The sequence below is a fragment of the Ceratotherium simum genome, chromosome 36, assembly GCF_057802395.1.
Source record: "Ceratotherium simum simum isolate JZ-2026a chromosome 36, ASM5780239v1, whole genome shotgun sequence".
In the NCBI taxonomy this organism is placed as follows: Eukaryota; Metazoa; Chordata; class Mammalia; order Perissodactyla; family Rhinocerotidae; genus Ceratotherium; species Ceratotherium simum.
Genome location: NC_141935.1, coordinates 18851866 through 18877592, shown reverse-complemented (window position 1 = coordinate 18877592; position 25727 = coordinate 18851866). Strand labels below are relative to the sequence as shown.

Genomic DNA, 25727 nt, shown 5'->3' with positions numbered 1-25727 from the left:
ATTACAATTCATGCGTCCATGATGAAAAATATTATCAGAAAATTGAAGGAGAAAGATCCACAAAACAATGGTTTCAGTTATATTAGTTTCTATATGTCCTGGATGTTTGAAATGTTAAATAATTTTTTAATTTTTAAAATAATGATTAGATCCTAAATTCAAAAAATCACAAATCTTGCCATCTCAGTCACAAGTCCCATATTTTGCTTTTTACAGTGAGTTATAGCCATTACCAGAATCATGGGTGCTTTTTCTGTCAGCCAGTTTTAAGGCTGGTAAAACATTTCAATAGGATAAAATCGTGGGGGGCCAGCGCGGTGGTGTAGTGGTTAAGTATGCATGCTCTGCTTTGGTGGCCTGGGGTTTGCGGGTTTGGATCCTAGGCGTGGATCTACACACCACTCGTTGAGCCATGCTGTGGCAGTGTCCTACCTACAAAATAGAGGAAGACTGGCACAGATGTTAGCACAGTGACAATCTTCCTCAAGCAAAAAGAGGAAGATTGGCAACAGAGTTGGCTCAGGGCCAGTCTTCCTCACCCCCCTCCAAAAATATATATATATAAATAGTGAAATAATAATTTTCTGAAAAATAAAATAGCCTTTATACAAACATGAGCATTATCTTTCAAATAGACACTTGGAGGCAACGCATTTTTCCCCAAAGGTGGTGGTATTGCTCCATATGTTTGTACAGTTCCTCTTTTTAAATGTCCTTCGAAAAAATTAACCATTTAGAGAAAAATGATCTCAGTCTGCTACCTTTTTTTTTTTTTTTTACTTTTTGCTGCTTTTCTCAGTTTCACTTTACACCATCTCTCCTTGCTATCTTACTTGGGACAACTGAACAATGATCCTGGGACTGTGGTCCTAAATAAATGTGACCCATATATCAACTCAATTTGCTTCAAAGTAGCAAACATTTACTAAACCCTCACCATGTTTTAGACACTGACTTATAAGTTGGTTATACAACACACAGTCTCTACTTTCAAGAGTTTATCATTTATTGGTAGAAGCAAATACATAAACAAATAACTGCCCTAATGTGGTCAGCACCAAGACAGAACTATGTACAAAAGCAAGGTTAGGCAACAATTCATTCTGTCCGAGAGCAGAGATGGGGGAAAGGCAGAATCAGAGGAGGCTTCAGAGCTGTCACTGATTTGGGCTTTAAAGGAGCAGTGGGTATTCAGCAGGCTGACAGGAGGGTGTGGGTGTGGATTCTAGATGGAGGTAACAACATGGACAAAGACTGAGTAGTCTGATAGTACACAGAACAGAGAAGACTCCAGCATTGTAGAACATTGGACACATTTTGGAGAAGGCAGTGAGAAGTGGAAAGAGAGAAGGGAGTACGGGAGAGTCCTGTAAATGACAACTCAATTTGGAAGGGCCCTTTATGCCATGATCAAGGATTGGGAACTAATATTTATTGTGTCCTACTGTGTGCCAGGCACTCTGCTAGGAGTTTTTCATATATTCTCTCATTTAAGGAGTTTGAACTTCACTCAATGGGTACTGAGGGTCATTCAGAAGCAAGGCAGTGACACAATTAAATGAGGAAGGAAGAATGATATCAATCCATTTGTATCTTCAGGCTTCCTTTCAACGCAAAAAGTGGTGATATCTGGGAAACTGACTGAATGCCAGAAATGTGAAACAGTGGGGGTAGAACCACGTAAAGCTGAGGACTGTCTGTATTAACTCCAAACTTCACATTTTTTGAGGACCCTCCAAGAAAGCTAACTACTATTTACTCCCTTGTTTCTTTGGATAAATGCAGTAAAAGTTTCCAAAAATTTTAGACTAATTAGAAAATACTGCAATTGGAGGTGGTCTAATCTGGAATCCAACCCAGATAACCCTATCGTTTATACACTATAGCACCTCCTTTGACAAATGTACGGTATTGTAAAATACAGGATTCTCTGGGGCAGCAGATACTAAAGAACAGTAAGAATCTTCATCATCATCATATCATCACTATATTATATATATAGTTATATATAGTATATACTATTAGTATAATCTCTATATATAGTATATATATATATTCTATATTAACCAAGCGTACCTTGCCTAACAATCCCTCCATGTAGCGGTAGTCCTAAAATGGTCCTATTATTCTTTCTTTATTCAACTGTCAAAGGAGAATATTGGACTAAATGGTCTCTAGATTTCTTTCCAGCTTAAATTTCTATGATTCTAATGTAGTACATAATTACTTAATTATCTTTTGTTAAGAGTGATTCCTCTAGCCAAAGGAATCGAACATATTCAAATCCTATATGTTGTGTGAAAAATGTTACAAAGTATTACACTTGTATTTATCAACAACACGCCTCTTCACTGCCTTAACATCAGTTTAATGAGTTACTTTACATTGAGCCATATACGTACACACTTTTTCAGGAGAAAAGCCTCAGAACATTTGACAAAGTAAATGTTGCTTTTTAAATTTTTGATTATTTACAATTACAGAGTTGTTGGTAGTTGTGCTGGGGAATGAGTGTTTTTTATGCATAACTACTATAATTCAGAATTATACAACATTCCTGTAGGCAAACTAATTATATGAAAACAGAATAAACTTTTGGTTAGATGGTTATTTTATAAAAATAATCTCATAAGGATTTACTTCAAATAACGAGGTCCTCTAAATGCATTCTTTATAGTAGTTCCGTCACAATAAATCTATAAGACGAAGAAGAAATATTCACTATATATATGTGTGTGTGTGGGTGTGTGTACACACACATATATATATACACATACAAACACACATATGACAAAGGACTTGTATCTAGAATATATAAAGAACTCTTATAAATCAACAAGAAAATAACCCAATTAGAAAATGGGCAAAAGCCTTAAGCAGACACCTCACAAAAGAAGATACATGAATGGCCAATCAGCACATGGAACTATGCTGAACATCATTAGTTATCAAGAAAAGGCAAATTAACACCACAATGAGAAACGGCTAGAAAACCATGAAAATAGCTAAAATTAAAATGACAGTACCAAGTTTTGATGAGAATGTGGAACAACTGGAACTCACACATTGTTGGTAAGAGTGTAAAATGGTACAACCATTTATCTATGAAGGTAATAAGACACCTGTCTCCTGATACAGCAATGCCAGTTCCAAGTGTTTACCCAACAGAGAGAAAAGTTTATGTCTGTAAAAAGGCTTGTGCGTGCAAGTTCACAACAGTTTTGTTTGTAACAGCCCCAAACTGGAAACATCCGAAAGTCTCTCAACACGTAAATGAATAAACAAAAGTGGTATGATCAAACAAATGGGTCCTACTGAGAAATAAAAATAAACAAATTTCTTTTTTTTTTTAATTTTATTTATTTATTTATTTTTCCCCCAAAGCCCCAGTAGATAGTTGTATGTCATAGCTGCACAATCTTCTAGTTGCTGTATGTGGGACGTGGCCTCAGCATGGCTGGAGAAGCGGTGTGTTGGTGCGCGCCCGGGATCCGAACCCCAGGCTGCCAGCAGTGGAGCGCGTGCACTTAACTGTTAAGCCATGGGGCCGGCCCAACAAATTTCTGATACACACAACAATAGGGATACATCTCATAGAGATGAATCTGAGTGAAAGAAGTGAGACACAAAAGAGTACATACTTCCTTATTCCACTTATATGAAGTTCTAGAACAGCCCAAACTACCCTATTATGACAGAAGTCAGTGCTTTTCTGGGGCAGGGGTTGGATGAGTGTAGGTCAGGAATGACAGCAAAGGGGCAGGAAGGAAGTTTCTAGGGTGGTGGAAATGTTCCATATCTTGACTGGGGTCAAGGCTACGTGGGCGTATATGTTTATTAAAACTCATCAATCTGTACACTTAAAATCCATGCAATTTAATGTATATGTTACATTTCAATAAAGTTGACTCTATAAGACTGATCACTATAGGCGGAGTCAAGTGGCGGCATAAGCAGACTCGGAACTCACTTCCTTCCATGGACACAGCCAATTTACAACTACTCGTGGAAAAATTACCCCTGAGACAGAACTGAAAACTGGATGAGAGGAACTCCTGCAACAACGGACAATCCTAACTGGGGTAGAAGAGGCAGAGACTCCCTTCTGGAGATGAAAAACGCCACCTTCACAAGCCGCCAGCGTCACGGCCGCCGGGAGCAGCTCACAGGTACGCACCCTCCCTGGAGGCGGGGGGCCCTGAGCCAGGGAGCGCCCCCGCTGTGGGCATTTTGTGGACCCAGCACAATCGAGACCAGCGGCATAATATCTGACTTTGCCTGCTACTAAAGCATTGGGGAGCACCCCCAGAAAAGCTGGTTCACAAAGAAACTAAAACTGGCTCTTAAAGGGCCCACGCACAAACTCACCCGTTCCAGAAAGCATCCTAAAATCACCAGAAAGAAATGTGCAGAGTGCTTTGGTGACAAGAGACTCACCTAATAGGCCCTGAGTGCATCTCGGTGAGGGGTGAGACCTCTCCAGGGACTGGGACATTGGCGGCAGCCATTGTTGTGGCCTGGTTTGGGCGTGCTGACACAGATGCCATTGGAGTTTTCCCTGAGACCTGCTAGCCCAGGGTCTGCCCCACCCGCTAGAGCACCGATTTAATCCAGCTCAGCCAGGGCAGGCAGCCCACCCTAGAGACTGGCCCTACCCAACAACAAGCCCTCAGGCAACTTGTGGGCCTGCATAGATTGGTGACTGGATTCTCTGCAGCCTGGCAACTGAGCCGACTTGAGCGGGGCAGGGTGTGCACAAGGAGCGGGTGGAGAGTGTGGGGCAGTGGCGGAGTGTGTGGGTCTCCCACCGTGGAGAGACTGGGTCCGCTTGGGGAGGTCAGGGTGCTCACACGGGGCAGGACTGTGTTGACTGTGTGTGTGGACCTGTGGGCGGCAGGGTTTCTCAGCTGCAGAAGACGTGCTTCTCAAAGACCCACATAGGGGGTTTGCCCCACCTTCCAAAGCCTGAAACGATTGGGTGCTCCTGTGCCTGAGGCCAGCCCCACCCAGCTGCAATCCTCAGAGAGCTGACAAGAGACCTAATAGGCTAGAGGCTTACAGCAATTGTAAGGCCCTGAGCCTAACAACCTGCCACGCTGGGGGCCTACTCACTTAAAAGAAATACTGCAACATAAATGTGGTATTAGAACTTGCAGCCAACTGTGCTGGGGCTCCCCACACCTGATAAAGAGACTGAAGGGCTCACAACAACTACAAGCAGCTGAGCATTACAACAGCTGGCCAGGAGCATAACTCAGCCTCCCTGGGAGCCTACAGGGAGAGCAAACATGCCACAACACAAGGACAGATGTAGCCCACATAGGGGTCACCCCTGGAACATTGAGAACTGAGGGAAGCACACTGGAAGCCTCCTAAGGCATCACTTATATAAGGTCACCTATCCAAGAACAGGAGACGTAGCTGACCTACCTAATACGTAGACACAAGCACAGGGAAAGAGGCAAAATAAGGAGGCAAAGGAATACATTCCAAGTAAGGGAACAGGACAAAACCCCAGAAAAGGAACTAAGTGAAACAGAAATGAGCAACCTACCTGACAGAGAGTTCAAACTAAGAGTGTTAAGGATGCTCACTGATCTGGGGAGAAGAATAGATGAACTCAGTGAGAATGTCAACAAAGAAATGGAAGATATAAAAAAGAACCAATCAGAAATGAAGAATACAATACTGGAAATGAAAAATTCATTAGAGGGACTCAAAAGCAGAGTAGAGGATACAGAAGAACGGATCTGTGAGCTGGAAGAAAGACTAGAAGAAATTACCCAAGGTGAACAGGTAAAAGAGAAAAGAATTAAAAAGAGTGAGGACAGGCTAAGGGACCTCTGGGACAACATCAAGCACACTAACATCTGTGTTATAGGTGTCCCGGAAGGAGAAGAGCGAGACAAGGGGGCAGAGAATCTATTTCAAGAAATAATAGATGAAAACTTCCCTAACCTAAGGAAGGAAACAGACATCCAGGTACAGGAAGCACAGAAAGCCCCAAACAAGATAAACCCAAAGAGGCCCACACCAAGATACATCATAATCAAAATGTCCAGAATTAAAGATAAAGAGAGAATCCTAAAAGCCACAAGAGAATGTCAAGTTACATACAAAGGAAACCCCATAAGGCTATCAGCTGACTTCTCCGCAGAAACCTTACAGGCTAGAAGAGAATGGCATGATATATTTAAAGTGCTAAAAGGAAAAAACTTACAGCCAAGAATACTCTACCCAGCAAGGTTATCATTCAAAATGGAAGGAGAGATCAAAAGTTTCCCCAGATAAGCAAAAATTAAAGGAGTTTGTCACCAAGAAACCAGTGCTACAAGAAATGTTAAAGGGACGGATTTAAGGGGAAAAGAGAAGACCACAAATAGGAAAAATTATCTATTTCCATGATTAGAAAGTAATGGATACAAATACACAAAAAAGAGGTTAGATATGATATCAAAAACATAAAAGGAGGGAGGAGGGGAGTTAAGAGTACAGCTTTCAGACAGAGGTCAAACTAAAGTGACCATCAATTCTGTATAGAAGAAGAAAGGAACAGAGAAGGACTACTAAAACACTGAGAAAAAAAAAGAAGTTAAAAAATGGCAGTAAGTACATACTTATCAATAGCTACTTTAAACGTCAATGGACTAAATACTCCAATTAAAAGGCATAGGGTGGCTGACTGGATAAAAAAACAAGACCCATATATATGCTGCATACAAGAGACACACTTCAGACCTAAAGACACTCACAAACTGAAAGTGAAGGGATGGAAAAAGATACTCCACGCAAATGGCAATGAAAAGAAAGCTGGGGTAGCAGTACTCATATCAGACAAAATAGACTTTAAAACAAAAACTGTAAAAAGAGACAAAGAAGGGCATTACATAATGATCAAGGGAACAATCCAACAAGAGGATATAACACTTGTAAATATCTACGCACCCAATGTAGGTGCACCTAAATATATAAAGCAATTATTAACAGACATAAAAACAGAAATAGACAGTAACACAATAATAGTAGGGGACTTTAACACTCCACTTACACCAACGGATAGATCATCCAAACAGAAGATCAATAAGGAAACATTGGCCTTAAACGACACACTAGAACAGATGGACCTAGTAGATATATACAGAGCATTCCATCCAAAAACCGAAGAATACACATTCTTTTCAAATGCACATGGAACATTCTCCAGGATTGATCACATATTAGGCCACAAAACAAGTCTCCATAAATTTAAGAAGATTGAAATAATACCAAGCATCTTTTCTGACCACAACGGTATGAAACTAGAAATCAACTATAGGAAGAAAATCAGAAAAGCCACAAATACGTGGAGATTAAACAAAATGCTACTGAACAACGACTGGGTTAACGAAGAAATCAAAGAAGAAATCAAAAAATACCTGGAGACAAATGAAAATGAAAATATGACAAGCCAGAATTTATGGGATACAGCAAAAGCGGTTCTAAGAGGGAAGTTTATAGCGATACAGGCCTATCTCAACAAACAAGAAAAATCTCAAATAAACAATCTAACAATGCACCTAAAGGAACTGGAAAAAGAAGAACAAACCAAGCCCAAAATCAGTAGAAGGGAAATAATAAAAATCAGAGCAGAAATAAATGAAATAGAGACCAAAAAAACAATAGAAAAAATTAATAAAACCAAGAGCTGGTTCTTTGAAAAGATCAACAAAATTGACAAATCTTCAGCTAGACTCACCAAGAAAAAAAGAGAGAAGGCACAAATAAGTAAAATCAGAAATGAAAGAGGAGAGGTTACAACAGACACCTCAGAAATACAAAAGATTATAAGAGAATACTATGAAAAGCTATATGCCAACCAATTCGACAATCTGGAAGAAATGGATAAATTCTTAGAATCATACAACCTTCCAAAACTGGATCAAGAAGAAGTAGAGAATTTGAATAGACCAATCACCAGTAAGGAGATCAAAACAGTAATCACAAACCTCCCCAAAAATAAAAGTCCAGGACCAGACGGCTTCCCTGGTGAATTCTACCAAACATTCAAAGAAGACTTAATACCTATCCTTCTCAAACTCTTCCAAAAAATTGAGGACGGGGGGAAGCTCCCTAACTCATTCTACAAAGCTGACATTACCCTGATACCAAAACCAGACAAGAACAACACAAAAAAAGAAAATTACAGGCCAATATCACTGATGAACATCGACGCAAAAATCCTCAACAAAATACTAGCAAATTGCATACAACAATATGTTAAAAAGATTATACACCATGATCAAGTGGGATTTATTCCAGGGATGCAGGGATGGTTTAACATTCGCAAATCAATCAACGTAATACACCACATTAATAAAATGAAGAATAAAAATCACATGATCCTCTCAATAGATGCAGAGAAAGCATTTGACAAGATCCAGCATCCATTTATGATAAAAACTCTGAATAAAATGGGTATAGAAGGAAAGTATCTCAACATAGTAAAGACCATATGTGAGAAACCCACAGCTAATATCATCCTCAATGGTGAAAAACTGAAAGCCATCCCTCTAAGAACAGGGACCAGACAAGGATGCCCACTGTCACCACTCCTATTGAACATAGTACTGGAAGTCCTAGCCAGAGCAATCAGGCAAGAGAAAGAAATAAAAGGGATCCAAATTGGAAAGGAAGAAGTGAAACTGTCACTATTTGCAGATGACATGATTTTATATATAGAAAACCCTAAAGAATCCACCAGAAAACTTTTAGAAGTAATAAACGAATATGGTAAAGTTGCAGGATACAAAATCAACATACAAAAATCAGTTGCATTTCTGTACACTAACAACGAAGTAGCAGAAAGAGAAATTAAGAATACCATCCCATTTACAATTGCAACAAAAAGAATAAAATACCTAGGAATAAACTTAAGCAAAGAGGTGAAAGATCTGTACACCGAAAACTATAAAACATTTCTGAAAGAAATTGAAGAAGACACAAAGAAATGGAAAGATATTCCGTGCTCTTGGATTGGAAGAATTAACATAGTTAAGATGTCCATACTTCCTAAAGCCATCTATAGATTCAATGCAATCCCTATCAAAGTTCCAACAACATTTTTCACAGAAATAGAACAAAGAATCCTAAAATTTATATGGAACAACAAATGACCCCGAATAGCTAAAGGAATCCTGAGAAAAAAGAACAAAGCTGGAGGTATCACACTCCCTGATTTCAAAATATACTACAAAGCTATAGTAACCAAAACAGCATGGTACTGGCACAAAAACAGACACACAGATCAATGGAATAGAATCGAAAGCCCAGAAATAAACCCACACATCTATGGACAGCTAATCTTTGACAAAGGAGCCAAGAACATACAATGGGGAAAAGAAAGTCTTCAACAAATGGTGTTGGGAAAACTGGATAGCCATATGCAAAAAAATGAAAGTAGACCTTTACCTTACACCATACACAAAATTTAACTCCAAATGGATTAAAGACTTGAATGTAAGACCTGAAACTGTGAAACTTCTAGAAGAAAACATAGGCAGTATGCTCTTCGACATCGGTCTTAGCAACATCTTTTCAAACACCACGTCTGACCGGGCAAGAGAAACATAGAAAAAAGAAACAAATGGGACTACATCAAACTAAAAAGCTTCTGCAAAGCAAAGGAAACCATCAACAAAACGAAAAGACAACCTAACAATTGGGAGAAAATATTTGCAAACCATACTTCTGATAAGGGCTTAATCTCCAAAATATATAAAGAACTCATGCATCTCAACGACAAATAAACTACCAACCCAATTAAAAAATGGGCAAAAGACCTGAACAGACATTTCTCCAAAGAAGATATACAGATGGCCAACAGACACATGAAAAGATGTTCAAAATCACTAACTATCAGGGAAATGCAAATCAAAACTACAATGAGATATCACCTCACGCCCGTCAGAATGGCTATAATTAACAAGACAGGACACAACATGTGTTGGAGAGGATGTGGAGAGAAGGGAACTCTCATACACTGCTGGTGGGAGTGCAAACTGGTGCAGCCACTATGGAAAACAGTATGGAGATTCCTCAAAAAATCAAGGATAGAACTACCATATGATCCAGCTATTCCACTGTTGGGTATTTATCCAAAGAACTTGAAAACACCAATTTGTAAAGGTACATGCACCCGCTGTGTTCATTGCAGCGTTATTCACAATAGCCAAGACTTGGAAGCAACCTAAGTGCCCATCAAGGGACGAATGGATAAAAAAGCTGTGGTATATATACACAATGGAATACTACTCAGCCATAAGAAACGATGAAATCCAGCCATTTGTGACAACGTGGATGGACATTGAGGGTATAATGCAAAGTGAAATAAGTCAGAGGGAGAAGGTCAAATACCGTATGATTTCCTTCATTAAGTAGTAGATAATAACAACAATAAACAAACACATAGGGACAGAGATTGGATTGGTGGTACCAGAGGGGAAGGGGGGAGGGAGGAGGGTGAAAGGGATAATTGGGTACATGTGTGTGGTGATGGGTTGTAATTAGTATTTTGGTGGTGAACATGATGTAATCTATGCAGAAATAGAAGTACAATGATGTACACCTGAACTTTTTACAATGTCATAAACCAATGTTACTGCAATAAACAAAAAATAAAAAAAAATAAAAAAGACTGATCACTATAGACTACCACACACTTTCTGTTGTTTAAGATAAAGGATTTTTGACACTTTCCTATGTTACAACTCCTAAGTATATGTTCCTTCTAGGAAACATGTTACTGTAAAACCAGGCGCTCTCAACAGAGGGTGATTTTGTTCCCCAGGGGACACTTGGCAATGTTTGGAGATTTTTTTTTGGTTGTCACAACTGGGGGGCAGGGGCGGTTATCAGCTTCTAGTGTGTAAAGGCCAGGACACAGCTACACAACCTACAGTGCACAGGATAGGACAGCCCCTACAACAAAGAATTATTGGGCCCGAAATGTCAAAAGTTCCCTGCTGGAAAACATTTTCTGAAATATTCTACCGTGCACATAAAGGTTAGTGAGATTATTAATTTACTCATCAAATGTGAGCATCTATACAATTTTGCTAACACCCAGTCCGGTGACCAAAGGGACAGCTTTACAGACGACTGTGCTAATAAACTGTTCATCCTACATGATAACGTCAAACTTTTAAAAATGGACTGTGAAACGTTGAAATAATAAAATAAAATTTGAGTTAAAAAAGTCCGTCTGAAGACAACATTTCAGGGACACATGTACAACATAAAAAAAGGCTGTAAGTTTAATGAAAAGGCAATGATCCTCTTAATGTTTGTGTTCAGAATTCACCTTGACCATCTATTTTAAGTGCAAAGAGTCCTAATAAGTACAATGAAATCAGATTTAGGGGGAGATAAATTCCTACCTTTGCCTTTGAATGTCTTGCACTATAAATAGTTCATTTATTAAAACATCCTCAAAGTGTTCTTTTCATATTCATTACTGACTTTTGTTAAATATTTTATTTGTAGCTCCATGGTCAATAACACAAATAGTTTAAGTTGTAACATATAAAACATTCAAAGAACTTCACTTACTATGATATTAACGTGCATTAACCAGGGCTCCATTCAGCACTGAAATATTTATTAATACATTAGTGAATTATTTATTCCCTTGTTTTATTCATTGCTTAACATCTCAGCACTTTTGAAATTTAATTTCTTTAGGAAAAAAAAATCTCAAAACAGATTTCACCGGGTTTACAGAGCTTAATGTCATACCTTACAAAAACTAGTGTTCTCCAAAGGGTAAGTTTTCTTAGGGAATGTGATTTAGTTAGAATGTCTGAGCTTTACCAATCCTGCCTATAGTATAGCGTCATGCACACAGACAGTATACAACTAGTGTGCAAAGATGAAGTGATGATGGGGTAAGAGGAGGAGGAACACAAGAGACAAATGAAAACACAATGTGAATGGATGCCAAAGGATTAATAGCATGTGGCTAAATTAGGTAATAAAATGTAAGATGAGATTATATATATTTAAAAAAAATAAAACTTGGGTGGCTCATTTCCATACATAAAACTTTATTGATTTTGTATCATCATTAATGATAATAATTTTAAAAAGTTGACAGTTTTTATACATACCACACAGTCAGAATCTATTTTCTGATTAAATGAAGGCTGGCAAGTCATTTCTCTATCTCAAAGGTTAGGGGCATTTGGTGTGTGAGACTCCTAGACTTACATAAAGCATCAACTAAATAATAAATGTAATCACAGGCCCTCTAGGACCAGTCCAAACTGACCCCGTCTTACCAACAGAGTAATTATGAGTTGTTTTTCAGGAACTGAGACCCCTTGTCCAGTTCAGGCCAGTTGAGACCACCAACCCACCAACTGGACCTGTGCAAATGCCGAATAAGTGACCCTTTTGATGTCAACAGGCTGAAAACTCCACCCTCAGATCATGCTAATGCCACCATTTTGTGAGCCTGTGTCCTATGAAGGGCCAGGAAGCTTGACTACACTTATGCAGATGATCAATTATCTCACTTTTCCTTACCTCCAATCTTCTATCTCCACCCTTCAGACTGCCCTGCCCTTCATCTCATAAATTTTGCCCCAAGTCCTGGATCAGGGAGACAGATCTGAAAGCACATGCCTCTTGTCTCCTTGCAGAGTGAAACAGCAATAAAGCTGTTTTCCTTTCCCTAAAGCTGATGCGGTAATAATTAGCTTTTTTTTATGTGCATCGGGTAGGAGAACTCCATTTTTGTGTGGAAACATAAACATTTTGGTTTTTACTCCTTTTCTATATAAATCATCACTCATTAAGCATTTGGTGATAACAGCAAAATTGTTTCATAGCTACATTTTAAAAGTATTAGCTGCAATGGAAATTACTGCACAACCTAAAAGTTATAGCGTTGGTCTTTCAAATTCTGCAACAACAAAGGATGTTTTATTTTCCTGCTTACAAATGATTATCCAACCTTTCATCTTTTCAAACACAATGTTTATTCAGAATAAACAGTTTTTGAAACGGATTCAATGCTTCAGTTTGCTTGGACTTTTGATCTTTCAAAACACAATGTTGATTGCCTCCTCACTTTTCTGCCACGTACATTATCCTTCAATGGCTTGAATTTTTGTTAATATCACTAAGGCCTTAAGCCACCATAAATTATCTGCTGACCATGTGTATTTTGAATTTAGTGAATGTGTAGTTTATACAAGCCCTGATTGTTGATTTTCTTAAGTGTCTTAAATAAATTTTGTCCTTTAAATAGCAAGTAGATATATCACTAAAATAGCTATTTTCCCAATAAAATATAAATTACCTAATTGGCAAGAAAGACAATCAAATATTTAGTTCTGTGTTACGGTTTTCTGTTAGCAACAAAGAATTTACCATGGCTCTCAGAGAAATTTTTGAAATTCTTTTTATTTTCTTTAATCATTTAAGTTCAGAAAAGACTCAGGGGAAGAGGGAGGGCATTGACTATTAAGAAATAAGTCCTTAGTAATCAACACTACTGTGATTTTATATAAACTGACTAGTGGGTCAGATTAATGTACAGATTGAGGTGCTGATATCAACAAACTAATTCATTTAAAACACTTTTAGGGGCTGCCCTGGTGGCATAGAGGTTAAGTTCATGTGCTCTGCTTCAGTGGCCCAGGGTTCGCAGGTTCAGACCCCGGGCATGGACCTACGCACCGCTTATCAAAGCCATGCTGTGATGGCGTCCCTCACACTGCTATTTCCACAATAGATGGAGACTATTGAGAAAATTTCTCAGTGTCAATGGTTCTAATTGTAGAAAATACTTGAGAGTTCACTGTCATATGTCATTGATTCTAAGATATATTTTCCCACATTTTAACACCTCTGAAATAGAGATACATTTTACCATAAAAAAAAATGCTATGCTATAGTTTAACTGACAATGGTTCGCATTTCTTTGTGGTATATAAAATAATGGTGCATCTTTTAAGCAATGACATCTTAGATTCAATGAAATATAGTATATGCCAGGTAGAATATGTGCTAAATGGTTTACGTGCATTAGGTAATGTTCATACACCCATGTTACAGGTGATGAAATTGAGTTTAGACAGATGAGAGTAACTTGGCTACTTATACTATTAAAAAACTGTAGCGCGAGAATTCAAGTTTAAGATGCTCTGACTTTAGGGGCTGGCCCCGTGGCTTAGTGGTTAAGTGCGTGCACTCCGCTACTGGTGGCCCGGGGTTCGGATCCCGGGCGCGCACAGATGCACCGCTTCTCTGGCCAAGCTGAGGCTGTGTCCCACATACAGCAACTAGAAGGTTGTGCAGCTATGACATACAACTATCTACTGGGGCTTTGGGGGGAAAAAATAAATAAATAAAATCTTTAATAAAAAAAAAAAAAAGATGCTCTGACTTTAGAGCAAGCCCTTGCTCTAGCCAGACAATACCATCTTAACATGGGACTAGGAATTAAGAAACATGCAGAGAGGATCAGTTTCATACAAAGATGTATGTCAGTTGCTCATGAATGCCTACTTGAGACTTTTTTTTTAAAGCTCTGTATTAAGAAAACACAAAAAGTTAAAAACCTATTTTTTTAAATTACTTTGAAGACAGTCAGTTGTATGCTGGTAAATATTTAACAACTGGTTTGGGGAGGGCTAGGCAGGGTAAACCCTAATTTGTAGTATTTGCTGATTTTTATGTGTAAGTATACTCACTGGGGCAGATTTCAAGATACCAAAGCAAAGCAACTGGCTTACAGATTTCTTGAACAGTTGATCAGCTCTGGCAAGCTATAAGAGGCAGCTATGATACACCACTGCCAGTAAATGTTAACTAATGAGGAAGACAACATTTTATCTCATGATCATGTCTTGTAAAATCTTATTTGGAATATTAACTCAAACTGACTTGGAAAGGAGGACTAAAAACTGATAAAATTATCATAAAACAAACATACTATGGTAGCCTGTTTAAAGGGAGGATGTACAATGCGAACAATAAATCTGGTCAGGGTATTTGTCTACAAGTATATATTGAACTACTACAGTGAACCCAGCACTTTTAAGTCTATAAATAAACAGCATGAATGTGGTTTCTTCCTCAAACTTTAAGGATTTTCTGGGGGGGGGGGGAAGCTCAGTAAGGAAATTCAGAGATTATTCTAAATTTGGGAGTACTGCAAACAATAGCAAAGACTGAGAAAGAATGCCAAAAATTTTAAAAGCTCAAAGGAAAAAGAATCACAAGGAGGAAATAAGTTTTAATTTCATAAAACGTGAACCATTAAGTTGAGAGAAAATAATTTCACACACTAAAATTGGATAAATAAAAATTCAAAGATAGTCAACTGTGACATGCAAGTTCCAAATGGAAAATGTGTTTACAAGATGATAGGCAAAAATACCAGGACATCTAATAGAAGACTTAGCCAGGACAGTACAAGTCAAATTTCATTACACGGGCTCTAAGGAACTAGCTATAGACTTTTCTTGTTCTACAATTTTCTCAGTTAAATATTGTTTGAAATTTGTAGGGTGTTGCTTTGTAAAGCAAAAGAAGATCCTGTTTGAAAAGTGGTGTTTATTTTAACTGAACAATTAACATTGAGCACATTTTGTATCTCTGCACATCTTTTTTTTCAGAACACACATCCACACTAAAAAGTATATTAATTCAGGTCAAGTATATGACCCTGAGTTTCTAGGGCTCTACGAACAGGCCATCCCAAAGTTCCCTGCCTTATGCTGTGGAAATAGGGCAAACACCTTGCTGTCCTGAAAACAGCTCTTAATTAAATAGAAGTTGACAGGAAAAGGAACCAAGAAAAATTTAGAAGGGATTTGCTTCCCCCTTCATCTTGCGTCTCCATGCCCTCACCTCCATGTGGTAAATCTCAGAATGTCCTTTCTCTTTTCTTCCTGGTTAAACTACACTCATCCTGCAGACACAGTTCAGGTCCCATGTTCTCGATGTAGGCTTCCTTGACAACCCCGGTCACAGCAATCTCTCCAGACCCAACTGTGGTTGCCTGCACCACTGTCTTTTGGTATTTCATCAAACAGGGCCTGTTTTGATTCACCTGTGTCGACAGATATGTCTTGTCTGCCCAGTGGCCCTGAGAGCAGGCAGGATCTGCATTTCGTGTCGTTTATATGCCACCCACTGGAGTGCTGGGCCATTGTTTGTCAAGCACTTTGCTAGGCACTGGAGAAACAAACAAATTTGAATAAACCATAATCTCTGCCCTGGAGTCCTTTTGTGATTTCACCCCTCTTTACCTCTTCAGCCTCTCTTAACACTTTTCTTTCAGCTCTAGACAGGCTAAAGGATATTCAATTCTCTCTATACACGACGTCCTCTCACCTTTGTGGTCTTGAGCTGTTTCCTTTGTGTCTAAGAATGCTCTTCCCTCCCTGCTTCCATTCTGACCTCCACCCCATTTATATCTAACACCTACTCAATCCTTCTGGTCTCAGCTTAGATGATACTTCCTCCAGGAAGCCCTCCCTGATCCCCACAGTGAGGTGCCCATCTTATGTGCTTTTTTGTACTGTTCCCAATATTGCGCTTTCAAAATGGAGTCACAATTGCCTGTTTATCTGTGTGTGTCACTGGAGTCTATTATCTATTAGTACAGATATGCATTTCTTTTGTATATTGGGTATGAGTCATGTGCATGTTTTGCTCCTGGTACCTAGTAGGTATTTAAAAAAATGTATTGAACGAATGAATGAATGAATGAATGTCACAAGGGTAAACAGGTCACAATCCCTGCCCTTGAGGACATCACCATCTAGTGGGGGAGACAGAAATGCAAACAGATAAACCATAATACAAGGTGCTAAGTTTCAGAATAGATATATAGATAAAAACTTGCAGGGGGTGTCCAAAGTGACTCATTCTGCCTGGGGAAGGCAGGTCTTTTACCAAGGAGGTGATATTTGAACTGAGTTTTGAAGCATTTCAAAGCATACTGGGTAGAGAAGAGGCATATAGCACATGCTCAGTAATTACTTTAGAATGTTCCAGCAAATCTCTGTGCAGGTCTACACTAGTCCTGAATGGTTCAAACCTTCCAGGTGCCTTTTGGTGCAAGAAAGAAAAGAATAGAGTACAGCCACAAACAAAGAATTCAACTAATTAGGACAGTGGGAAGGGCTGTATTTATAAAGATACAAAAATGCAAGTGTCAAATAAAAATCAAATCACAGGCTTCTAGCAGGACTATTATCTCTGACTACATCTATTGGAAAGAAACTGCAACAAGAAGAGGGAAACACTCGATCGCCTGATGCCAGTCAATGTAAGGAGGAGAAATCAGAGGGCCTGAGACAGGGAATGCTTCACTGAACATGTAAGAGAAAGTTCCTCAGCTACAGAATCCTTTAGTCTGTGAAAGTTTTACCAAAGAGGAAGAGAAAGCCAACATTCAACACAAATCTAGCCTCTGGTGGAAAATGTCAAGCATGTCATGTGGAACCAGGCCAGATTAACACATTATGACTCCTACAGACCCTTGTCCCCTCCCTGCAGCCCTTCAGACTGCAAGCAAGATGTGAAAAGCGGCATTAATGAAGAAAATGAACAAAAGGAGATGTTTCTCACCTTTAAGCAAACTAAGAAATTTTGATAAGTCCTCAATTTCTGGAGGAAATGAAATTTGGGGAAGTTTAAAAACACTCAGGTCACCTCTCTGGACTAACCCTGGATCACGGTGTCACACTTCACATTCTAGAAACAGCGCCTTATGTTTCTCTGTACACACAAGTTATTGACGCTGTTTCCTTTGCCGGGATTGCTTTCTTCCCTCCCTCTTCTACCATTATCAACCGACTAGAATCTATTCCGCTTTCCAGACTCAGCTCAGATCTTATCTCCAAAAAGCCTTTTTGGAATCCCAAGGCTGTGGTATCTGCCCCTACTCTGTGCTCTTCTAGTATTTTTACCCGCTGTGTCTTGGTAACCCACCACCTCCACCAGAACAGAGTCTTATTTATATTTATGTTCATGGGGCCTCCAGCCATTCCTGGCACCTAATGGGCACCCAGAAAATAGCTCTTAAACGAATGAACAAATTAAAGAATATATTCAAGTGTTATTGGAAGATTAGCTAAGTAACCTGATTAGAGCTGTGCCTCAGGAAGACAGTGCTGGCAGCAATGTGCAGGATGATTGAAGTGGGAAGATGCCAGAATCAGAAGCAAGAAGAATCAGGGGCTCTAAAAACAGCTCAGGCTGGTGGTTATGAAGGTATGGATTAAGGAGGTGGTAATGAGGATGGCAAGGAGGGGATCAATCTGAGGGACATTTTAGAAGTTAAATCAATAGAACTTCGTGGCTGGCTGTTGAACAAGGGGAAAAAAAGGAATATTTTTAGTTTTTCTGTTATTAAGTATAATCCACCAACAGAATAATAATACCATTAACAGAAAGAAAGGAGTCTTGGGCCGGCCCCGTGGCTTAGCGGTTAAGTGCGCGCGCTCCGCTGCTGGCGGCCCGGGTTCGGATCCCGGGCGCGCACCGACACACCACTTCTCCGGCCATGCTGAGGCCGTGTCCCACGCACAGCAACTAGAAGGATGTGCAACTATGACATACAACTATCTACTGGGGCTTTGGGGGAAAAAAATAAATAAATAAAAATTTAAAAAAAGAAAGAAAGGAGTCTGGAATAAGAGTGACTTCAAAGGCGGCCCTGGAGGAGAGGAGAAAGATGACAAGAAGCTAATAAAATATCCAGAAATAAAATGATGAACAGGGAAGAAAGGGGCCAGGAGGATGCAGCTTCACTGAAGCTAAGGTCTGGGAAAGCTTTAAGGAAAGAGTGGTCCAGAGTGCAGAAACTGCAGCAAAGTCAAGAAAGATGTGGGCCTCAGCTCTCTCAGGTCACAAATCCCAAGGCAATGGCTTTTTGAACTTGGCGTCCCAGGTTTAAATATAACTCCTTCCAACTGTTTCCCCTTCTCCTAACCTGCCCTTGATCTTCCACTATGACAACTGCTGGTTGGAACTTATCACTCAACTACTAAACAACCCTGGGGATATTCCTTGATTTCATAGAACCTTTTAAGGATCTGTTTCAGTTGTCCCCAAAATAAGAAAAGAAGAAATATTTGGTCATCTGGGACATATTTTTTATGTTCAAATGAAACCAAAAGTATTTAAACAATTAAAAATGTCTAATTTTGGGCCGGCCCCGTGGCTTGGTGGTTGAGTGAGCGCGCTCCACTGCTGGCGACCCGGGTTCGGATCCCGGGCTCGCACCGGCGCGCTGCTTCTCCGGCCATGCTGAGGCCGCGTCCCGCATGCAGCAACTAGAAGGATGTGCAGCTGTGACACACAGCTATCTACTGGGGCTTTGGGGGGAAAAAAATAAATAAAATCTTTAAAAAAAAAAAAAATGTCTAATTTTTAGGTAGATAGTTGGTCTAATCTCTTCTGAACTATGCTAGAGAAAAAGAATATCAGAGAAATAAAAATGCTTTTATTTAAATAAGACATATGGAGCAGATCAAGTTTCTTTCATGAACAGTTCCTCTTGGTTACTTAAGTCATATCGCGTCAGGATTAGGTTCAGCTACAATAACAGAAAATCCAAAATAACAGTAGCTGAAACATGTAAAGATTTATTTTCTCATGTGAAAGTCCAGATTTGACAGCATAAGCTTGACATGGCAGCTCCAAGAAACAAAGAATACTCAGGTTCCTATCTTCATGCTCCACTGTGGTTCAAGTCACTTCACTGTTTAATACAGAGGCTGGAGCTACAGCCACAATGTCACATTCTAGGCAGGAAACAGGAACGGGGAAGGAAAGAAAAGGGTTTTTCCTTAGCTGTCTGTCCCTCTTTTAAGTAAACTTCTTGGAAATCCCTCTCAATAATTCCAACAATTTGTGCTCCATCTCATTGGCCAGAACTTAGTCACATGGTACACTCAGAGTCAAGAGGGGTTGGGAAATGTGCTTTGTTTTTAAATCTAGGCACCTAGCTGGCCCAGTAATATAGGGGTCCCCTTGGTAAAGAAAAAGGGGTAATGGATAATGGGCAATTAATGATCTCTTCCACAAATGCCAATTCTCATTGTTTTAAATGTGGTGGCTTATCGACCTGACAAGTTCCAAATGCATTAAGGTCAAGAAGATGGAGACTTATACACGGAATTAAAAGAAAAAAAAACAAAAATGAGCTCATAGACATAGACAACAGATTGATGATTGCCAAAGCTTGGGGGTGAGGGGTGGGCATAATGGGTGAAGGGGGTCAAAAGGTAAAACTTCCATTTATAAAATAAATAAGTCATGGGAATGTAATGTACAGTATGGTGACTACAGTTAATAATACTATATTGCATATTTGTAAAGTGCTAAGAGAGCAGGTCTTAAAAGTTCTCATCATAAGAAAAAAATTTTTGTAACTAAGTATGGTGATGGATGTTAACTAGATTTACTGAGATGATCATTTTGCAATATAAATAACGAATCATTATGTTGTACACCTGAAACTTATATAATGTTATATGTCAATTATATCTCAAAAAAAAGTTAACAGCAGACAGACACAAATAAGAAGAAGGAGACTTAAAAGCACTAGCATGTATATGTCTGCGCTAACTATGCTAATGTCTTCTTTTCTTTTGCCATTATAAAGTAGATTTTGGCCCAATATAAATATTGGAAAATACTGAAAATATAAACACATTTCTTATATTCAAAAAAGTAATAAAACACAATGTTCAGTGTAGTTAGTTCTTAGTTTCATAATTGGTAAATGCCAGCAAAAAGAAAACTTCTTTCCCTTTCTAAAAAGTTTCTCCTTTAGCCAGAGTTAAAGACAAAGATTGCCACAGCTAGCCTCTGTGGCTGTTAGAAAAATAACCCACTTCTGAAGAGAGGTTACAAATTTTCTGCCAAGGAAACAGTTTGGTTGTTCTGCACGTTGGATAATCCCTTGTGACTTCGGACCTACTAAACGCAATCACTTCTTTTCAGCCTTCGCTCCCCTTAAATTCTTTATCAAATTCAACACAATAGATTCACCTGTTGGTGAAATTTTCTTCTCCCTCCATTGGCCTCTGTGACATGGTCCTACTATGTATGGTTGATTTCTTTGACTGTTTCTTTTGAATCTCCTTTACCAGAGTTTCTTCCTCCATCTACCCCTAAAAAAAATAGTCCTCCCAGCTTGATTCCCAGCCCAATCCTTCTCCCACCCCATGTGGAGTCTGGTGGTACTTTCATCCTCTCCCTTCAATACAACTGCTGTGCATGACTTCCACAGCGAGGTTCTAGCTTTGGCCTCTCTAATTCCACATCTCTAATTTCTGTTTATAAAAAAAACAAAAAACAAAAAACAAAAAACTTTTTTTTTAAACCTAGCTTTTCCACAGGCACTTCAAATTTAGCAAATCCAATACTGAATTCATCCTATTCCTGTTTGCCCCCAAATCCATTCCTCCTTTTGTGTTCTCTATGTTCTTTGCTGACATGACACTGCCATCTCTCCAGTTCTATAAATTGAACACTTGAAGACCATCTTGGGTCTCATCTTCCCTCCTCCATCCATATCTAATCATATACCAAAAATCCATTGATTCAGCCTCCAGAGCAGTGCCTTTCCGTTGTCATTACTTCCGTTGTCATTTAGAATACTGCTATGACATCTTGAGGTGTTTCTCTGCCTTTGGTCATGCCACATCTGCTACCCCATCGTGTCCTACCTCTTCCAAAAAAATCTTCACTTGGCTACACCTCGCACACAGAATAAAACTCAGATTATACTATTTGGACTTCGAGGTTCTCTATTATCTGGAACCAATCTGTTTATCGCCTTTCTTACCTCTTCCCTACTACTACTTTTCCACAGGAGAAGCCTAGCAATCAAAATTACTCTCTCTCTAATTTCTCCCACAGACCTTTATGAGTACCAAAAGTCACCCATGGTAGTCATCACACTCTGCTTTTTGTTAGAGTTATTTGTGTTCATCTGTTTCTCCAGCTAGATAGTGAGTCTCTGGAGGGCTCGTCCTTATCAACTCACTGTGTTCACCAAAGCACCTTTAGTATAATAAGATACATGTTATATGGGGCCGGCCTGGTGGCACAGAAGTTAAGTTCATGCGCTCTGCTTCTGCTGCCCGGGTTTCGCCGGTTCAGATCCTTGGCACGGACCTACTCACCGCTCATCAAGCCATGTTGAGGCAGTGTCCCACATAAGAGGAACTAGAAGGAGCTACAACTAGGATATACAACTATGTACTTGGGCTTTGGGGAGAAAAAACAAAAGGAGGCAAATCGGCAACAGATGTCAGCTCAGGGCCAATCTTCCTCAAAAAAAAAAAAGTTATCTTCCATGGATGTTTGTTGAATGAAAACTAGCTGTATATAGCCCTTGCATCTTCTCACACTTCAATTCAGACTTCAATTCAAGGATGATCCTCAGCAAAGTTAGGAGGTAAAGCTTCAGCGTCCCTCCATCCCCTTTCTCTGCTCTCCTTTCTTTCACTTAGAGATGCTCAGTGCCCTCACATTCACCCCTGCCCACTCAGGCCTCTTACTGGGGTGCTGACATAGGCCACTCCTTTTGAGCAAATCCAACACCCAGACCTTTTCCTTTCCAGTTTTCTTACCAATATCTAAACATCCCTGGGATGGACTTCAGAATCCAGTCTCTTTACTTTCTAGATCAAGAGACTAAGGCCCAGGAAGATGACATGGATTGCCCAAGTTTATGCAATTTAGTGGCAGAGCTGAGACAGATCCCAGGTCTCCTGACTCCAAGTCCATTACTCTTTCTTTCACACTTTCCTGCCCATCCTGTAACTCAACACCTTCAGCCTCAGGCTGCTGTTAAAGATTGGCAAGGACCTGCTGCTAACCATGCTCAGTAAGCATCTCTCTCTTAACAGTTATCAGTGCTCTATCAGTGCTCTAACACACAATACCGGATACTGGAGAGAGTTCACATTAGTATCCTTCATTGATTATTTTGGTCACAGTGCTTTTCCTAGCTCCTGAACTTATACTGCAGAGAGACACTGCCTATGCTGGGATATGCAAAGCCTGCACATTTTCTGCAGTGCGCTTTCTCATGACTGTGTGGTTAGTGATATTCACCGTCTAACACAGTCCTCCCACACTCCCCAGAAACCATGGCAGCAGAACTCCAGAAGCATGCCCCGGCAGCTTTACAACTTCCTGGGGGAAGAGTTCAGTTCATGAATGTGTTGTAATTTCTGCGAAGGGTATCTAAAGTTCTTAAAAGCATTAATGAATGAGCCTTTTCAATAGCACTTGGAAGGAAGTCAGGGACGTCACCATCGAAACTGAGCAGTAACGAAATTCAATGGCCTCCGCACAGGAGATATATGAATGCCTCAGGACAGAACAAAGGCCAGCTGAATCAGCCAAGGGCAGTTACTTCCTCAAAATGCATTTACCTGAATAGGAACTTGAATGGTTTTCAAGGAATGACATCTTATCCTTCCAAAAAGTGTCATGTGTTCGTTATTCATCCTGTCAAGCTAAGAATCTAAATTTAAATTTTATTCTAGTTTGGTACTGGCGCCATGTTTTAGGATTTAATCATCAGGACTGGATGATCTGAGGAAGCTCTGTATTTTTCCAGATGGAAAAAAGGAACACTTTTTGATCATAGAATTACAGGTCTCTGATGCTTAAGGAATCTTATAGCACATCTAATCCAACCGTATATTTTATAGGTGAGGAACTGATGCCTGTTAACCTGATAACAGAGAAATTACCCATCCTATTTTGTAAAAATCATTCTACCCTAGAAATAAGAATTAATGGAGTAGGAACCTGGGCACTAAATTATAGTTGTTATATTAGTAGGACTAAGTATATATACAGGCCTGACAGAAATGAATGCTCTGGACTTTATCTATTTGCCTTCAATTTATTTCTGTTCCATTTTCTGTAAGACAAAGTGGACGACCACTTTAGGTTTCCTTTGGGAAGTATAAGAGTGTCTACCGTGCTTTGTACTAACATTAAAATAATTCCTTTTTTGGTTTTTACTTTTTAGAAAAATAATGTAAATGGACTTTAAGAGTCTTCTCAGGGACACAGATAAATTTGTTTATTAAAACAACTGAGATAAGACACTTTCAAGATGACATTGTGACTAATAGGACCATGTACGGAAAAGTAGTTTAAAAAATATAAAGTGCTTTGTAAAAGAAGTGGGTTATTCTATTTACTTTCTGTACACATTCCATTCCATGTATTCCTTCAGCAAATGTTTATTAAGCACTGTGTGCCGGGTCCTATGCTAGATACTGTGGATATAAAATGGCGTTAAATGAGAACCCAGTCTCCACGAGTTCACAGCCAAATCTGTTCCTGATCCTGGCAACCCTCCACTCCCACCCCAACAAAACAAAACAAACAAAAAACTAAGTCAGATTCCCGCTATGTTCTCTCACAGCACTTCGCACTACTTTCCTTCCTAGCATTATCATAATTTCAGTGAAATAGTTGAGTAATTGCTTACCTGTGTCAGCCACTAGAATTTTAGCTTCATGGGAACAAGCATTTCATCTCTTTTGTTGTCTGCTTTATACTCAGCGCCTTGCGCGGCTGGCATAGAAAAGACGAGCAACAAACATTTGTTGAATGGATGGATGAACGAATGAATGAAAAATCAAATATGCGGAAAACAAGAGTATAATGCAGTATAACAAGGACTGTATTAGGCGTGCATAGTACTATCAGAATTTATAGGAGGAGCATTTAAAGCTAGCCTTGACGGGGCTGATTTCCAGAAGAGAAATTAATCTTTTCAAACTCCGAGACTTGCATGATACCGTCCCCGACTCGCCTGCCGCTAGTTTAACAGGGCTTATTCTCTGTGAAATCTCAGGATCGTGCCAATAGGAGGACATCAATAAGATTGGTTAAACGACTCAAAGGCCGGCGCGGACAACGGCCAATTAGATCATCTCTGGCTAAAAGCCAGAATGAATCAAGGCTTCATTTCCAGCTGTAGGCGCAGAACCTGCACTGAAGGCGAACCCCAGGCGTCTCCACGTCGACTGCGGGCCCCGGGCGGCCGCTGGTCACATGACTCCGACCGCGCCAGCCCGGGCGCCCGGGCCGTCCTGCGCCTGCGCAGTGCGCCGGGGCGGCGGACGGAGCGCGCTGACGGCTTCCGGTCTGGTTTCCCCGCCCCTGCGTGGCTGAAGCTGTCCGGGCTTGGCGGTGGTGGCCGAGGGGCGGCGGGGGGCAGGGCGTGGGCAGGTGAGGGCAGTGCCCGAGCGGGTTCCCTGGGGCCATGGCCTGCTCCATTGTCCAGTTCTGCTACTTCCAGGACCTCCAGGCCGCCCGGGACTTCCTCTTCCCTCACCTGCGGGAGGAGACCCCCAGCGGCGCCGTATGGAGGGACCCCAGTAAGTGCCCCCGCCTCGCCGCTCCGTTCCCCGGCTCTGCCTGGCGGGCTCGGGGCTCCGGCCTTTGCCCCCCCGCGCCTTCCCTCTTCGCTCTGGGACGATCCCCTGCTCTCCTCGTCCTAAAGCCCCGTCCGCCCTGGCAGCGTCGGTGTTGTCTTCCTCTTGCCCCAGCTTTATCCTAAGCCACTCCGCCCTCTGGCCCCAAACTGCATCTTCCTTCCTCTGGTCTCTGCCCGTCCCACCCCCACCCCCCCCCCGTTTTCTTTCGGAGTCTTTTCTCCATTGCCCTCTCCCTCCAAC

The 25727-nt window shown here is 40.3% G+C and overlaps 1 protein-coding gene and 1 long non-coding RNA gene across 5 annotated transcripts in view; one reads left to right on the top strand and one right to left on the bottom strand.

Moving 5' to 3' along the window:
* The window catches only part of LOC147912352 (uncharacterized), a 62288-nt gene extending 37169 nt beyond the window's left edge, over nucleotides 1-25119 (bottom strand). Inside the window, exon 1 of one of the 2 annotated variants that reach the window (XR_015550018.1) lies at nucleotides 24533-25119. This is a non-coding gene — a long non-coding RNA (uncharacterized LOC147912352). The remainder of the gene's footprint in view (nucleotides 1-24532) is intronic. The other variant, XR_015550017.1, reaches the window with a different exon arrangement.
* A 120-nt stretch (nucleotides 25120-25239) lies between these two features.
* Nucleotides 25240-25727, top strand: part of RAB3GAP2 (RAB3 GTPase activating non-catalytic protein subunit 2) — a 106565-nt gene continuing 106077 nt past the window's right edge. The window contains exon 1 of one of the 3 annotated variants that reach the window (XM_087424365.1): nucleotides 25240-25427. In XM_087424365.1, coding sequence (XP_087280491.1) covers nucleotides 25313-25427 — 115 coding nt within the window. In that variant the 5' untranslated portion in view covers nucleotides 25240-25312. The remainder of the gene's footprint in view (nucleotides 25428-25727) is intronic. The other 2 variants (XM_004439668.3, XM_087424366.1) reach the window with 2 other exon arrangements.